The following is an 18,490-nucleotide window of genomic DNA, read 5'->3' on the forward strand; positions in this document are numbered from 1 at the left end:
TCTTTTTTTATGGCTGAGTAGTATGCCATTGTATATATGCACCACATCTTCTCTATCCAATTATTTGTCAATGGACACTTAGTGTGTGATCATGTCTTAGCTATTGTAAATAATCCTGCAACGAATAGAGGTGTGCATAGATCTTTACAAATAAGTGTTTTCTTATTTTCAGGTAAATACACAGGAGAGGAATTGCTGGATCATATGGTAATTCTATTTTTAATTTTTTGGAAAACCTCCATACTGTTTTTCATAGTTGCAGCCATTTTTTTTTTTAAAACGACTGCCCTGAGGTTATCACATTTGATGTTCACAAGAACAACACAAGTTAGGTATCATTATCTCCTATAGATGAAAACACTGAGGCCCATAAAGCCATAAAATTCACCCCAAACTAGTAAAGCACTGAGCTAATATCTAGCTCACGGTCTCTCAAGTGAACCTGGAAGCCAGCAGACCACACCCTCTCACCAAGCAAGTGAAGGAGCTGCAGGAGCCTAACACTTCCCGGAGAGAGGTTAGGGACCTGCTTTCTGCTTTGGCTGATCTATTCCCACAGTTCAGCTTCCCAGACCCCTAACTCTGCCTCCCATTCTTTGGCTTCTATGCTGCCCTTTGGATTCGGTGTTGGGTTTGGCCTCTCTTAATTTCAACTATCTGTTTGCCTTCAAAAACCTTGCCCTGACTTGTCCCTCTGCCTTCAGCAGGCTGAAGTATGGGGATTGACCCACTTGGCTGGACCTGGTCTATGCTGGCCTGGCCTGTGGCCAGGGTATTTGGACAACCTGAGACATTCAACAGCGATGGCACAGACATGATAAGAGTTAGCAGTGACAGCTGGGCCATTCCTCACAAAGGTCCCTGAGAAGTTGTGTTGGCCAGGGACCCAGGGCCCTATAGTGAGAGTAATTTTTTCATTTCTCAAGACTCTTGCTTGCAAGTGCCAGAAACCTACTCTTTGCCCAAAGGGGGATGTATGGTAAGGATACTTACATGGCACAAGAAGAGCAAGGATGAAGTTGGAACCAGAGCTTTAGAACCAAGGATTTAAATGCTGCTGACATCTTTCTTCCTTACTCTTGTTTCTGTATATCAGCTTAAATTTCTCCTAATTCTGACGGTCTCTTCCATGCAAAGAGAAAAACGAGGGAAACATCTTCTGAAACATGCAGCCTTCATCAGAGTGGAATTATCCCAAAGAAGCAGATCCCAAAGAAGTTACTTTGACCTATAGGTTCTCTGAACCTGGAGGTGAGAATTGGTAAATAGGGTGAGGTTATTTGAAGGAAGTTTCAGAATTGCCATTGGATGGAGAAATTGACAGGAACTAAGCCACGGGACACATAGGTGAGTCAAATACCCTAAAGTGGGCTCCAGGAAAGACTGGAGATGGGGAGACAGGCAACAACAGAGCTTCTTTTGGAAAAGCAGGGAGAGTGTTTAGCATGTCAATTGTCAAGACTGCCGTCATGTGGAATAGGACACCTGACTATTATAGATGAGGTCACTGGAAGTGTGTGCTGAGGGTTTGTTTTGTCAGCCTTGCATCAGAGATTTGGATATAGGCATAGATGATGATTGTTGAGGGTTGAATTGTGTCCTCCAAGAAGATATCTTGAATTCCTAACCCCTGGTTCCTATGAATGTGACTTTATTTAGAAATAGGGTCTTTGCAGATATAATTAGTTAAAATGAGGTCACACTGGATTAGGGTAGGCTCTAAAGTCAATTACTGGTGTTTTTTATAAAAGGCCATGTGAAGACACATAGATAGACACCAAGGGAAGAGAGCCACATGAAAACAGAGAAAGAAATTGGAGTGACGCTACTGCAAGCCAAGGAATACCAAGGATTATTGGCAAACATCAGAAGCTGGGAAGAGGCAAGGAAGGATTCCTCCCTGGAATCTTCAGAGGGTGCCTGGCCTTGCAAACACCTTGGCTTCACACTTCTAACCTCCAAAACTATGAGTTAATTTTTGTTGTTTTAAGCCACGTAATTTGTGGCAATTTGTTATGGCAGGCCAAGCAAACTAATACAACAATCTTATCAGTCTTGTAGATAAGCCACTTCTGGAGGCCTATCCACTACCATTCACCCATTTCTTCTTACTATCATAACCCCAATTTTGTTCAATATCAGACAGCAATGTGCTCAGGGAAGATGGCCCATCCGCTGAGAAAAAAATCATCAATGTGTCAAGCCAGTCAGAGTATGTTCACTTCCCTTTGCCAGAAATGGGTTGGAGTGACCATTCTGGCCCTGTTCTGGCTCCTGAAATGTAAGGGGAAGTCTGTGGGGGAGCTTGTGGAAGTATTTCCTCCTTGTTAAAAATACCAGAGGCCCTTGCTCTTTCCTGCCTGCCGTTGGACATAATTGTGTGAGGACATATTGTCTGATGCTGCTGCAGCCCTCTCCTAGCCATGAGACAAAGGCCAAATGTATTGCCAAGAAGCTGACCCAGATATCATTGAGCTGTTAAACCCACAACCTCTGCTGTACTTGTTATGTGAGAAAAATGAACTCCTGTGTTTGGTTGGGTGTTCTACTTGCAGCTGAAAACTATCTAAAAGACACACTGGGTATAATAGTTAATACCACTGATAACAGGATTAAAAATAATTTGACAAGACTGGAATACTTGCCCCAAATAAAAAATACAAAACAGAAAATGGAAATAAATGTCAAATTTCTGTATTAGAAATAAAGATTAATTGTTGATTAGGATAAAATATAAATGAATATATATATTTAAAATTCCATGTCAAAAATACCACAAACAAATTTAAAAGGCAAATGTCAGAGTTCTCTAACATACATAACAGATAATAGGTCTGTATCTGTATACAAAGAACACTTGCAAACCAATAAGAAAATGACAAAATACTCCAGTAGAAAAATGATATGGAATAAGAAAAGGCAATTCTCAAAAGAAGAAACATAAGTGGTTAATTAACACATGAAATTCAATCTCACTGACCAGCGTAGGGAATGCAAATTAAATATAATAAAATATGTATATTCAGGTTAATAAGGCCTGAAATATAAAGAATTTGGGAGCAGGGTCCTCAAAACTATGAGTGCAAAATTAACTATGAATGTGAACATATTTTAGAATGAGAAAAGCAATCATAACAAATTACAAATTTTAAAAAGCTGAAGAGAATCTCAAATGTCACTAAAGCCAGTGAAAATAATGTATCTTTATTAAGTGTCTAATACTCCTTTATAATATTTTCCTACCTTTTCTGGCTACATATTTCATCATCTCTTCATTTGACACAAAAAAAGTTGTATTAGCATTTTCTACCGAGAGGATAGATATATAATTCAGTATTTATCCTAGCATGGCTGATTAAAATGTTTCTTATTTACCGTTGCAAATCATACTAGTGTAACATGCAACTTCACACAGACTTACTTGCTCTTCCTAATACTGCTACAGGTTTATACTCTATAAACACAAGAAACTTGACACATCCTATGTTATATCACGCCCATCAAAAAAGTAATAGATATAGTGCATTTATGTATAATTGTATATATTATGGTACTGAGTATATTCCTGAAAGAATGGCTTTGACTAGGAACCAATGAGAACTGAGCATTCCACTTCAAGTTTTATATATTCAATAATTGGAAGAATAGTCATAAATTAGATTGTGGCTCTGTACATTTCTAAGTTTGTTTCTCTTCCACTCTCCAAACATTTCCAGGGCCAAGGCTGCAAGACAAATTCATACCATAATGCAGTCTTTCCTCTGAACCTTTGTGTCATGAAGCTGGCACAGTGGGCAATAGAAGTATTCTTGGAAGCCATTCCTCTATTGGTAAGTAGCCACAACTTAACCAGACTTGGAAATGATCACAACTCAATAAATATCTCTCTCTAAACCCTAACAAAATGTATTCCCAATTCAATTTCACCTTAGCCAGCTCCCCAAAATGTCTTTGGTCACTTGAATAACATTCAACACAAAAAGAAGTGTGGTTGAGAGTGGAATGGGGAAAATAGCTGCCTTAACAGATTTTAACTAAAATATTTTACTTTTGCACATTTTATGAAGACATATAATCATGTGACTGTATTGCTAGGGTCCTGAACAGGTCCTTAAAAGAGACGCGTGCAAATCAGAGGCCCTAAAACTTAAGTTTTATCTTCATGGTAAACAATCTTAGGTGTATCTGTATCCATGATGAGTTTCCATATCAATGCCAATGTTTAAGACAAACATTTGTATACAGTAAAAAATTATTACTTATATGGTCCATAATGAACTAATACAGTAAGTTTTTCCTCAAGCTGTGGATGAGATCACTTTATATTCTTGTTCATTTCCAGATGAATCGTTGGAAGTGCTTAGGATCACGATGCATGAAAAATACAGAAGTGTGAACCCTAGAATCACCCCAGGGTAACAATGAGAACCTGATAGGAACTGAGATCTACTGGGGACCCAGCAGAATTTGCTCAGCTTTCACTCCCTTCATTGTCTGAGGGACAATTCTTTGAAATGTCTGATCAGCTTCCTGAACAATGTTAGTTGAACAAATAATTCTGTTTCCTTTTGTTCCACATTGCCATCAACATATTTTGCTGGATTTTCAAAAGCAGTAAGCAATAAATCAGTCAAATTTGGGCTGACTTCAGGAGAACACATGGGACTCTGAATTGTGTGACTGCTGTGTTCCCAAGCATTTTACCCAGGGTTGGGCTCTTCTATCTTCCCATCAAATGCATGGTGTTGGCAGGCAGTGCCTGTGGTCTCTGGCCATTCCTTTATCAACAGGTCTTGAGAAAACAATCTAAAAAGTGTTGGCAAAAGCCTAGTGATATTTCCCAGCTAGTTGGTAGACTTCATGTTTCATACTTTGATAATAGAAGTTGTCATCTAAAATCAAAAACAAAGGTCTAGAGGGGCCGGCCCGGTGGCTCAGGCGGTTAGAGCTCCATGCTCCTAACTCTGAAGGCTGCCGGTTTGATTCCCACATGGGCCAGTGGGCTGTCAACCACAAGGTTGCCAGTTCAATTCCCGCAAGGGATGGTGGGCAGCGCCCCCTGCAACTAAGATTGAACACCGCACCTTGAGCTGAGCTGCCGCTGAGCTCCCGGATGGCTCAGTTGATTGGAACGCGTCCTCTCAACCACAAGGTTGTCGGTTAGACTCCTGCAAGGAATGGTGGGCTGCGCCCCCTGCAACTAGCAAGGGCAACTGGACCTGGAGATGAGCTGCACCCTCCACAACTAAGACTGAAAGGACAACAACTTGACTTGGAAAAAAGTCCTGGAAGTACACACTGTTCCCCAATAAAGTACTGTTCCCCTTCCCCAATAAAATTTTTAAAAAAACCAACCAAACAAAAAAAACCCAAAGGTTTTTTCTAGAAACAGCAGTCTTCGTTAAGAGGTAGCAAGAATGGGCCTCAGACCTACACAAGATGAGATCTTGATCCTTTAAGCAGGTTATAATATCTTCCCACTTGGTTTCAGTCCTGTTGGGTGGGGCAGCCATCTGACAGGTGTTAATGACAGCCAGCAAGAAGTATTCTAAGTACTTCAACAGTTCCTGAGGAAGCAATTTCCATTGTGGTGGCAATGAACATGTGTTCGCCTCCTTGAGGAACACATCCCGCATGACGTCATCATAAGCTACGTATGATGCTGACGGTCCAGCCCTGCTACTGCCAGAGTCCTGAGCAAAGCTCTGCTCGAAGGATGATTTTCCTGCTGCGGGCAGACCACAGAGGACGCAGGGTCCTAGCTTCCGCAACTCCTAGTCGGCTTCTCTGGTGTCCTTACTGTTCATGGTGCCCCGGGAGACCGAAGGAGGCTGGGAACATTGTCTCTGGAGTGTTTTGTGTTTCTTCAGATAAATACCCACAGTGGGATTACGGGATCCTTCTTCGTCTCTTGTTACAGCCTTTGTTTTAACGTCTATTTTGTCAGATATAAACATTGCTACCCCAGATTTTTGTTGTTGTTATTACTCTTATTTGCATGAAATGTCTTTTTCCATCCCTGTTACTTTCAGTCTATATGTACCTTTTCAAATGAAGTGAGTCTCTTGTGGCAGCATATGCATGGGTCTTCTTTTATTCTCCATTCAGCCACCCTATTTCTTTGGATTGGAGCATTTAATCCATTTACATTGAAAGTAATTGTTTATAGATATGTAGTTACTGCCATTTTATTTTTCATATTTTTAAAATATTTTTATTAAAATATAGCTAACATACAACATTAGTTTCAGGTGTATACCATAGTTATTCAACATTTGTATACCTAAAGAAGTGATCACCATAATAAGTCCAGCAACAATTGGACACCTTACCATGCTATCACATTATTGACTATATTCCCTATACTGTACATTGCACCCTCATGACTTATTTGTCTTATGTCTGGAAATTTGAACCTTTTATTCCCCTTCACTTTTTTCCCTCCTTTTAAAATTTTTAAATTACAGTTGACATTTAATATTATTTTATATTAATTTCAGGTGTACAGCATGGTGGTTAGACATTTATATAATTTAAGAAGTAATCGCCCTGACTAGCCTAGCACTCACCTGGCACTATACATAGTTATTACCATATCATTGACTATATTCACTATGATTTACTTTACATCCCCATGGCTAATTTGTAGCTACCAATTTGTACTTCTTAATCTACTTCTTTTTTTTAATTGGGGAAGGGGAACAGGAATTTTTTATTGGGGAACAGTGTGTACTTCCAGGACTTTTTTCCAAGTCAAGTTGTCCTTTCAATCTTAGTTGTGGAGGGTGCCGTTCAGCTTCAAGTTGTGGTCTTTTCAGTCTTAATTGTGGAGGGCGCAGCTCAGCTCCAGGTCCAGTTGCCATTGTTAGTTGCAGGGGGCGCTGCCCACCATCACTTGCGGGAGTCGAGGAATTGAACTGGCAACCTTGTGGTTGAGAGCCCACTGGCCCATGTGGGAATCGAACCGGCAGCCTTCAGAATTAGGAGCATGGAGCTCTAACTGCCTGAGCCACAGGGCCGGCCCTTAATCTACTTCTTAATCCCTTCACCTTTCTCACCTAACCACTCCAAATTCCCTCCCGTGTGGCAACCATCAGAATGTTCTCTGTATCTATGAGTTTCTTTTTGTTTTATTTGTTTATTTTGTTCTTTAGATTCCACATATAAGCAAAATTGCATTGCATCTGTCTTTCTCTGTCTAACATACTCCATTCAGCACAATACCCTCCAAGTCTATCCATGCTGCCACAGATGGCAAGAATGAATTCCCTTCCATGGCTGAGCAATATTCCATACTACCTCTTTATCCATTCATCGGTCAATGGACACCCAGGTTGCCTCCACATCTTGACCATTGTAAACAATGCTGCAATGAACATATGGCTGCATACGTCCCCTCGAAGTAGCAGTGTTGGGTTTCTTCAGATAAATACCCAGAAGTGGGATTACTGGGTCCTTGTTATAGCCTTGTTTTAGCCTTCACTTGTTATAACCTTTGTTTTAAAGTCTATTTTGTCTGATATAAGTATTGTTACTGCAGCTTTTTGTTGTTGTTTCCATTCTCCCAAAATATCTTTTCCCATCCCATTACTTTCACTCTGTGTGTGTCTTTCAATCTGAAGTGAATCTTTTGTTGGCAGCATATGTAAGGGTCTTGTTTTCTCATTCATTCAGCCACCTATCTTTTTATTGGAGCATTTAATCCATTTACATTAAAAGTAATTATTTACAGGTCTGTAGTTATTGGTATTTTATTCATATTTTTTTATCCTTTTATTCTTATACTTCTTTTAAAATAAGTCCCTTTAACATTTCTTGTAATACTGGTTTGGTGGTGATTAACTCATTTAGCTTCTTCTTGTCTGGGAAGCTCTTTATCTGTCCTTTGATTCTAAATGATAGCTTTGCTGGGTAGAGTAATCTTGGTTGTAGGTTCCTGCTTTTCATCACTGAATATGTCCTGCCAATCCCTTCTGACCTGCAAAGTTTCTGTTGAGAAATCAGCTGACGGTCTTATGGGAACTCCATTGCACATACCTAACTTGTTTTCTCTCGCTGTTTTTAAGATTCCCTTTGTCTTTAACCTTTGGCATTTTAATTATGATATTTCTTGGTGTGGATGTCTTTGGGTTCATCTTGTTTGAGACCTTCTGTTCTTCCTGAGCTTTTATGTCAATTTCCTTCACTAGCTTAGAGAAGTTTTCTTTCATTAATTCTTAAATAGTGAAATAATTCCTTGCTCTTTATTTTCTTCTTCTGGTACCCTTATGATGTGAATGTTGTTATACTTCATGTTGTCCCAGAGGCCTCTTACAGTATTCTCATTTTGGGCAGATTCTTTTTTCTTTTTGAGGTTCTGATTGGGTGTTCTGTGCTACCTTGTCTTCCAAATCACTGATTCCATCTCCAATTCATCTAATGTGCTGTTGATTCCCTCTAATGTATTTTTTCACTTCTGACTGGTTCTTTTTTATGTTTTTCTATCTCCATTTTTATTTTTCCCATCTATTTGCTGAAGTTCTCACCGAGATCACTGAGCATTCTTATAACAAGTGTTTTGAACTCTGCATCTGGTAGATAGCTTGTCTCCATTTTAGTTTAGTTCTTTTTCTGAAGTTATTCTGATCTTTCATTTGGGAAATGTTTCTTTGTTTCCTCAGTTTGACTGCCTCACTGTTGTGTTTTTTATTTTTTTATTGTGTGTTAGGTAGAGCTACTATGTCTCCTGATCTTGGTAGAGTGGCCTTATGTAGTAGGTGTCCTGTGGGGCTCAGTGTTACAGTCTCCTTGGTCACCTAAGCTGGGTGATCTCTTGTGCAGATTGTGTGAGCCCTCTTGTTATAGTTAAACCTTGATTGCTGTTTGCATGTCAATGGGAGAGATTGACCATCAGGCTGACTAACTGTGAGGACTGGTCATGACTACAGCAGAGGAGCTATTGTGCATGGATTAACATTACAGAGCATGATTTATTTTAGCAGGGCTGTGATGCCTGCTGAGTGTGCCTTTAGGTGTGTTGTTTGTGGAGGTGGTTAAGTGGTGCTCTGGTGTGGTCTGAAGTTGGCCTCTTAGGAGGCTTTGGTGCAGGCTAATTTCAGCCACGGCCTGTGCCCAGCCCAGGGCCACTTGGTATGAGCTACAAAGTGATTTGCAGATGATTGCCATTTGTACTGGGTGTGGGGGTGCCTGGGAGAGGCTAAGCTATGAACTGAGGCTGGCTGCTACTAGTGTCAGGCTTGGGGCTGCATAGCAAGAGGTATGGGGCATGCTGAGGCCAGATGCTGCCTAGTTGGGGTTTGTGAACCTTTGAGAGATTTTAGGACAGTCTGTGCCATGAGCCAAGACAGGCCGTTTATTTGGAAAAACCATTGGAAGAAGCTTGGGTAGACCCACAAGTTGAGTGGGTTATGGTCTCAGGAAATCACCAGAGCCAGGCAAACACTGTTAGCCACGTTGATGGAAATTCAGATATGGCACTCACCTGTGTGTGTAGTCTGTGTGGGGGGAGGGCTCAACAAAGGAACAATGGCTTCTGCCAGCACTTCTGTCTGGAACAAAGCTGCCCCTCCAGCCCTCGCCCTGAAGCCAGGCAATTCAGATCCTCCCTGTAAGTTCGAGGTGTCTTTTGAACACTGCTCCAGCACTGGAGCAGAGAAAGTGAGTCTGTCAGCAAGTAAGTTTGTGTACGGTCCACTTAAGAGGAATTCCTGGGACTCTGGCATCTCTGCATCACACTCATCTACAATCTGCTGGATTTCACAGCCAGAAGTTATGGGTACTTCTCTTCCTGTTTCTGGAGTCTTGGACTTGGGAGCCTGGTATGGGGCTGTAACCCCTCGCTCCTCGAGGGGTACCTCCACAGCCAAGATAGCCTTCCTATTTTTTTTTTTTTTAAGCTTTGGAGCTCTTTGCTTTTTCAAAGATTTTATTGGGGAAGGGGAACAGGACTTTACTGGGGAACAGTGTGTACTTCTAGGACTTTTTCCAAGTCAAGTTGTTGTCCTTTCTATCTTAGTTGTGGAGGGCACAGCTCAGCTCCAGGTACAGTTACCATTGTTGGTTGCAGGGGGCGCAGCCCACCATCCCTTGTGGGAGTCGAACCAGCAACCTTGTGGTTGACAGCCCACTGGCCCTTGTGGGAATCGAATAGGCAGCCTTCGGCGTTAGGAGCATGGAGCTCTACCAGTCTGAGCCACCAGGCCGACCCGCCTTCCTATTTTTTGATCACTGCATGTAGATATGTGACCAGCCCCTGTGGCCTCTCTGCCCCTCCTACCAGTCTTGACATACTTCTTCTGTATATCCTTAGTTAAAGGACTTCTGTTCAGCGATACTCCATGAGATTCTCAGTGATGGTTGTTCTGCAGTTTAGTCATAATTCTGAGGTGGTCATGAGAGGAGACAAGCAGTGTTTACTTACTCTGCTATCTTGACCCAAAGCTCTTATTTTCTTAATATGCAAAAAAAATTAATCAATAAGAAAAAGACATAAAAAACATAGTTACCCAGAACTACTATGCTTCACATAGCACATTATAAAAATTTTTTCTAATTTTTAAAATTAGCTTTACCGAAGTATAATTTACATTCAACAAAATCCCCCAATTTTAAGTATAATGTTTTGTGAGTTTTGACAAATGTATATGGTTGGTAATTACCATCACTATCAGGATATGGAATTTTTCTCTCATCCAAAAAGTTCCCTCATACCTTTTTGCAGTCATTTCTCTTCTCCCATTCCTTGAATCTGGGAAACACTTTCTATCACTATGAAGCAGCTAGAATTTGTAAAGCAAAACATTTTGTCATGTCTAGAATTTCATGTAAATGGAATTATACAGTATAAGTGTTTTGTATCTGGGTTCTTCCACTTAGCATAATGCTTTTGAGATTTATTCCTTTTGTTGCAATTATCAGTAATTTGTTCCTTTTTATTGCTGTGTAATATTCCATTGAATGGATATGCTGTTGTACCCCTTATCCTCAGAGGATACATTTCAAAGCCCCCAATTGATGCCTAAAACCGTGGATAGTACTAAACTCTATATATCTTTTTTTTCCCTATACATACATAACTTTTCACTTAAAGGAAACACTTGATGGCTTCTCTTTGACGTATCCAAATTGCCAGCATCACTACTCTTGCACTTTATGGCCATTATTAAGTATAATTAGGGTTAGTTGAACACAAGCATTGTGATAGTAGGACAGTCAATCTGATAACTGAGGTGGCCACTAAGTGGCTAATGGGTGGGTAGATGCCTGGATATGCTGGACAAAGGTATGAGTCATGACCCTGATGGGATGAAGTGGGTCAGCTGGAGATTCATTATGCTACTCAGGATGGCACACAATTTAAAACTTATAAATTATTTATTTCTGGAATTTTCCATTTAACATTTTTGGACCAACGTTGACTGCCGGTAACTGAAGCTATGTAAAATGAAACCTTGGATAAGGGGGAGCTATTTTATCACAATTTGGTTACCCATTCACCACTTGATGAACACTTTTTTTTTCTTTCAGTGTTTGGCCATTATAAATAAAGTTGATATGAACAAGTCTTTATATGGACATGTGTATTCATTTCTCTTGGCTGAATATCTAAACAGTGGAATTTCTAAATCACATGTAAGTATATATTTAGCTGCCAAACCACTTTTCCAAGATGGTTGTACCATTTTACATGCCCTCCAGCAGTGTATGAGAGTTCCAGTTGCTCAACGTCCTTGTCAGAACTGGGTATGGTCAGTCTTTCTAATTTTAGCCATTCTTACAGATGTATAGTGGTATCATTGTCATTTAAAGTTGTATTTCTCAGTAATGTTGAACACCTTTATATGTATCATTTTCTACTTCTTTTTTCTTTTGCATTTGTCTATTTTTGGTGAAGCGTCTGTTCAAATATTATATATTTTAAAGTCTTTGTCTGCTAATTCCATTATTTCTTTCATTTCTTGGTCTGTTTCTATTGAATGACTTTTCCCTACTTATGAGTCATTTTCTTTTCATGCCTGATAATTTTTGTTTGCATGTTGGACATTGTAAATTTTACTTTATTGAGTATTGGATTTTGTTGTTTTTCTTTAAATAATGTTGATCTGTTTATTTCCCCCTCGATCACAGTTAAGTTACTTAGGTAAGTTTAATCCTTTTGAGTCTTGCTTTTAAGCTGTGTTAAGGCAGGCCCAGATCAGTTTTTAGTCTACAGCTAATTTTGTCCCAACACTAAGCCTGCTTTTGAGGACTCTGTCCAATGCTTCATATATTAAGAGGTCTCTCTGTTTCGGCTTATGTGAAGACAAAATACTCCCAGGCCTGTGTGAACTCCAGGAAATATTTGGCATACTGCTTTGTGGTGGTTCTCTCCCTGACCTCCTGGAATTTCACCCAGGTGTGCTCTGAACAGTATTCAACTAAAGACTTTAGGCGCTCCCTCTGCAGATCTCTGGAGCTCTCTCTCTCTCTCTCTCTCTCTGCCTTCCTCTCTGATATTCTGCTCCACAAATTCTAGCTGCTTCAGTTTTCCTGAGTTCTCATCTCTGTCTCCTCAACTCTATAAGATTGCTTTGTTTGGTTTCCCCCTCCTGCAGTGATACCTGGAAACTGCTTTGAGACAGTATCGGGAGCAATTGAAGGCCTAACATCATTTGTTTCCCTTTTCATAGCTATCACAATCCCATTCTGCCTATTGGCCAATATTTGAAAACAGTTGCTGGATGTATAATATTTTTTCTGTTTTTCTAGTTGTTTACAAGGGGCGAGGGCGGGGGGATAGGGGTGGGGTGGGGACAATTCCCATGGCAGCTAATTCTTCATGGATGAAATTGGAAGTCTCTTTTTCTTATTTTCAACTTTAAAAATCCTAGGGGAAAATTTTGGCCCAGTTTATGTCCAGTGATCACTCATGAACCATCAAGGTAGTAAAGAAAATCAAGGTAGTGAGAAGATGACACTTTCTAAGATTGGAATGTGGGAAGTATCATTCCCCAATGCAAAATAAAGAAGACTTCCCAGAAGAAAGGGGAATGGGTGCAGGGCAAAAACAGATAATAAGCATCCACTATAACAGCAGTTTAGGTGAAAAAGAACTTAAAGTGAACCAACTGATAGGGCTATAAGAATCCCATTGTCTAAAAGGATTCATTTATCTATGTTTTCCAGGGTCAAGAACAAACTGGAGGGGGTCTAGGACGGAGAGATATAATATGTGTAACAGTTACACTGAAAGAGATAAAATGAAATAAAAAAGTAAGTTTCTTCTCTCTCCATTCTTTCCCTTCCTCTGACCATTGAAGTTTGCTGGGTAGAATACATTTTTTTCCAAACCCTGAGTGACATCTGGGGTTGGTCCCACTAGTTTTCTGGTCCTCTTCAGATAATAGAAAGACCTCCAGACATTTTAATCCCTTCAATAGTTTCATTTCATTGATTAAAATGTCTAGTTCTGTGCAAGAGTCAAACCTGAGAATCCCATTTATAGGAATAGGAGACATGCTGTAGGAAAGAAACAGCATGTGGAGAGCTTCTCCTCTATTTTTCCACCAAGAAGACCTCCTTGAACCACAATATTCCATTCGCCTAGAGTGTTAACAGCATTTTCTGACCTCTCCAGGAGTGGGGGACGGGAGGGAGGAGGGGAGGTCTCTGGAAGGTCCTATTTGTTTGGTAATATCCTGATCTGCCTGGTAGATATTACAAGCTTCTCCAGTGGGATATGATTTTAACCATTTTACCTTAGGTAAGGTATGGTGAGGCTAGGCACAGGTCAAGAGAGAGAAAACGGAAAGTTTTACAGTTTTGTTACCCTGGACAGAACACTGCATGCCATGCAGGCCATTCGGGGTAAACTCTGGGGTGAGTTACAAGGCAGAAGGAGAGAGGGTAACTGTGGTTTCTGCAGGAAGGAAAGGGCAAGGCAGAACAAACAGGTTTAGGATTGGCTAGTCTGAGTAACTTCAGTGGACTCTAGGCCACGCGGTCTGTCCTTGGTTGTCTGGTACCTGGACCTGGGTGACTAGGGCAGGTGTACAGTGAACTGGATTTGAGAGCCTGATGAGAGGGGTGGTTGGGGGAATGGACTTAACTGACTGCCTAAGAAGGGGGATTGACCTGCCTCTAGCCCGGGCCTCAAAACTGGGTCAAGACGGCATTTTGAAAAAATGATATTACAGGTGTTTTATGGGTTCTTTGGAGACTCCTGATCATAGAGATTGTCTCATCTGCAGTCCCCTTATTGTGGGCAAGGTCTTTCTTCTCTCTCTCTCTCTCTCTCTCTCTCTCTCTCTCTCTCTCTCTCTCACACACACACACACACACAACACACACACACATACACACTGAGGCACGCTCTACTGATACATTTCCAGCCCCTTTTTGCCAAGGTCTGAGGTCTTCTTGCCTCTGCTGGGAAACTGTCTTGGGCAGGGTTCCTTCAAAGAACGCTTCGAGTTAGCTCTCACAACTGACACTGAATTATACATGATATGAACATCAGCAAAGGAGAATAGCGCTCTGAGAGAGCACCACAGAGGGCGTTGAGGAAGGCAGCAGCAGAGTCGAGAAGCAGGGGACGAAGATTTTCCAAGCATAAGGGAATAACATACAAGGACTTAATATAATAAGGGCCAGGACTAAGGTGAGGAGAGTGAGGCATTTGCTCAGGGGCAAAACTTAAGGGAGTGCCATAAAATGCAGTAATCAAGATTTTAAAAATGTAATATATTTTTAAAAATACTTTAAACAAACGCATGTATAGGTTGCAAAGTTTTCCTTTAGCCTAAGGTTCTAAAATGGCTCAGCAGAACACTGGTGCTATGCAATGGCAGCTTCTAGATTCCTTCTGGCCAGATTGTACCCCTGAGCCAATTTCACACCAAAATGCTGGAGCAGCCCCCTATGAAACGCCTTCCTTAGGAAGCAACCTTTTATCTGAGCCTTGAAAAAGATGAGGCATGGGGTATAGCATGAACAGAGAAGAGGGAACAGCACATATGTAAGTTCAAAATGCCTGAAGAGAAAAGAGCAAGAGAGATATTTGGAGAATGGTGGTGTCAATGAGTTTGTAGGCAGGGACCAGATTATGTAGGGACGCTTTGACATTTTCATTAGGGGAGACACATGCCCAGACTTGTTTCTTATGCAATTAAAGCCGTGTGGGGGACAGATTGGAGGGATCAGGTCTAGGCACAGGTTAAGTCCCTTATAAGGCTACCGCTGTATCTGGGTGAGGGATGACTGAATCTCAACCCGAAGAGGTAGACAGATTCCCAAGGTCCAGGTCCAGGCCTCAGTGTCCCCACCATAACATGAGGGTGGGGCGACATCGGGTCTCTGCCCTGCCAACTGGCCACCACAAGGTTCCACTTGAGCAGCTGGTGCCTCAGTGAGCGCCGAGGAACCGCCCGAATTCAGTGGCGGGCGGGGGCGAGCCGGGCAGGGCGGGTCCCGCTGGTGCCCGACCCGCTCGCCGCCCAATCGCCGCGGGCCCACCGAGTCCCGGGGGCTGGGGCAGCCGCCGCCGCCGCTGCCGCCGCAACGTGCCGCGGCTGCGCCGACGCGCGAGCGCCAGGCATCGCGGCGGGTGCGCTCAGTCTGGCGGCGGCGGCCGTGCGCGAACGGACGTCCCTGGAGCGCTGCAGCCGCCCAGCCGCCCAGCCGCCCGCAGCCTCCCGGCCGCACGGGCAGCACCGCCCGCCCGCCATGGTGTCATGGATCATCTCCAGGCTGGTGGTGTAAGTGGCCTTCTTCCCCGCGTCCCTTCCTTGCCGTCCTTCTCCGCCCCCGGCCCCGGGGCTGCGCCCGCCCCCCTGCGCTGCGGCTATTAATACCCGGCGGCCTCTAATTTTAGTAGGTACAGTAGCTGCTGAGGTCGCCGGCAAGCGGGCGGCGCAGGACGCGGCTACTGCCCTGCGGGGCCCGGCCGGGGATCGGGGGACCGGCGGGCGGGGCCGCCAGGGCTGGGGCGCACGGCCTCCCCGGGTGGCTCGTCTCGCCGCACCCTGCCGCTTTGTTCCCCGGGTTGGTGGGATTTGCGGAGGCCACGAATGGGCGCGCCGCAGTGACAAGCGACTCTCTCCTTTGGGAAACATGCTGGCTGGGGTCGCCTGTCACCGCGCCCCCCGGCCGTCACGCTTTTGTCAGGCGAAAATGACACACAGAGCTCAGAGGAGCCTGCGGCGCTGCCTGGAGGGGTCAGCGCGGAGAAGGGTGGAGAGATGGAGGCGGGGCTCCCAGTGGGGTTGAAAACACACTCCTTTTTAGGTTTCTCAAATTGACAGCGGTAAAGACAAGTCCCGCAGGTCTGATTCTTTTGGCGGGGGGTTTGAGGGAGAGATAGGAGCAGCCACCTCCTGGAATTCACTGGGAATTTCCAATTGACAGGTAGCCACCTGGATGGTGGCAATGACACCTCCCAGGCCTTGCAGGAGAGCACAGAGTGATCTGGGGTGAGGCCCGGGTGAAGTCATTGGGGGTGGGTGTCAGGGGCGTTTTTCTCTGTTGAGCTCCAGAACTGAATAGATATTTGAGGAGCTCCTTCCCTCGTGGATTTATTTATTCCCTTTTGGAGATAGACGTGGCAGTTCCAGTTCTTTCCCTAACCATTCTCGCCCGAGTCGGGACAGATTCTGACACCTGTTCGGGAGAGCTGGGGTTCCGATTGGTCTGGGGAATGGAGGCTAGAGGTGTGCCTCAGGTTTTTTCTTTGTCTGAGAAAGAGGGGCTCCGGACTCCAGTTGATCATGCACCATTACTCCCTGCGTTTTGAAACATCTCCCATCTCCTACAGCTCTTTACTGATTTTTCAAAGAAGCAGTCAGTGGCAGCCTTCTGAAGTGGTTCTCAGCGTTGTCTCCTGGACACCATTCGGGCTTTCCTGCCCAAGCCGGAGTGTGTGTGCCTCTCAGACCCCAAGTCTTCCATTGCGTGCAGGCCTCTCCACAGCTGTTGCTGACTGCTGGGGGTTTGTGCTGTACCTCGAGGTGGCATGTTAAGTATTTAGAAGATTTCTGAGGGTAGAGCTGGCATGAATAATACAGGGAAGAAGCTGGCACGCCTTGCCCCACCTCATCCCTGACCAAAGCCTGTCTTGCCTTCAGGGTGGTATTTTCTTTCCTGAAGTAGTGCTATGATTTTCATATTTGCTAGTGGCTTCTGGGGAGGGGATGGGAGGGGGCCCTCAGGTGGGGCCAGAGGGTTTAAGGTGGCCTGTTGGTCTGGCTGGAGGACCCACTCTCTATAGATAGTGCTGGGTCTGGGGCTGGGGAGTGAGATCTTCTGGTCTAGGTCCATGTGACCATTTTTAATTTTATTCATACACACCCCCCCAACTGTACAAGGCAGTTGGGGGTGATTGGATAGGAGAGGCATATATTTGGGGCGGGGGCAGGTCTCAGGGACTTGCTTTGACTTCGTAAAACAGCCACACTTCCCAGAAGTGAAGTTCAGACAACTTAAATGACCACGACAATTGCCCCTCAGGTCAGCTCAGGACTCTCTCGAAGGAAAATTTGTGGGATTTGGGGTTGTTATTCCCACTGTCAACTCCAAAAGGTTTTAGATACCTCCTGTCCCCCCAATCCCTAGTTCTCCATAGCAACCTAACGTGGAAGTGTCAGTTGGGAATTATTAAAACCACTTTATTAAGTAGTATGTGTTTCATATAATACCTGTTCATTATAGAAACATTAGAAAATATAGGTAAATAGACTGAAAACCATCCACCTTATTACCACACAGAGATAGCTAATGACAATATCGAGAGATCTGTTCTTCAAAATGTTTTCCCCTATGCATATATGCACATATGTTTTACATTTACAATTGAAGGAAATTATCAACTCAGCCCAAATTTCCACATACCTCTTAGCAAGTTTGGAGTCAGAAAACGGTTCAAATCCCAGTTCTGCCTCTTGCCAAAAAATTGCATTTCATGAGAGCCTAGTTCACAGGCTAGTTTACCTCCTGTTACTGTTGCAGGGATTTCAATGACACATGATGCATAAATTGCCAAGCCCCATGAAGAGCATTAAATCAATAATGATTCCTTCTTCTGTCCTCTCAGGTACCTGAGAGGGTATAAGAGTTCTGGAAGGGACTCTCAGACTTCATCTACTCCTGTGGTTTTCAAACTGACTTCCTTGAGGGCCACCTAGCTCTGGACTCCCCAGCCCTGATTCAGCACAAGCAGCTCCCCTTTTGTTTGTTTTCATTGTTGGGATTCATTGTTGGATGATAAAATATCATTTACAAAATATCTGGGTTTTGCTACTAATAAAAACCACTGCTCAGGTCCTCCCTTCTCAGCTGTAAAACTGTAGAGGAAATGTGCTTTGCCCAAGAACACGAGGGGAGCAGGTGAAGAAAACAGCCTCTGGATTTTGGGTCCAATACCCTTTATACTTCTGCCTGGCCTTGACAGTGGTCCCAAATTGATCTCTGTCAAGCTCCCGAGACCTCTGGTATAGCGTCCTATGATTTTTGTCCACAA

The 18,490-nt window shown here is 43.3% G+C and overlaps 1 protein-coding gene and 1 pseudogene across 3 annotated transcripts in view; one reads left to right on the plus strand and one right to left on the minus strand.

Moving 5' to 3' along the window:
- Positions 1 to 4,446: 4,446 nt before the first annotated feature.
- On the minus strand, positions 4,447 to 15,326 carry LOC117033327 (L-seryl-tRNA(Sec) kinase-like; annotated as a pseudogene).
- Positions 15,327 to 15,565: 239 nt separating this feature from the next.
- The window catches only part of REEP1 (receptor accessory protein 1), a 118,713-nt gene continuing 115,788 nt past the window's right edge, over positions 15,566 to 18,490 (plus strand). For all 3 annotated transcript variants that reach the window (XM_033125098.1, XM_033125099.1, XM_033125100.1), the window contains exon 1: positions 15,566 to 15,734. In XM_033125098.1, coding sequence (XP_032980989.1) covers positions 15,703 to 15,734 — 32 coding nt within the window. In that variant the 5' untranslated portion in view covers positions 15,566 to 15,702. The remainder of the gene's footprint in view (positions 15,735 to 18,490) is intronic.

This window comes from Rhinolophus ferrumequinum, chromosome 13 (assembly GCF_004115265.2).
Source record: "Rhinolophus ferrumequinum isolate MPI-CBG mRhiFer1 chromosome 13, mRhiFer1_v1.p, whole genome shotgun sequence".
In the NCBI taxonomy this organism is placed as follows: domain Eukaryota; kingdom Metazoa; phylum Chordata; class Mammalia; order Chiroptera; family Rhinolophidae; genus Rhinolophus; species Rhinolophus ferrumequinum.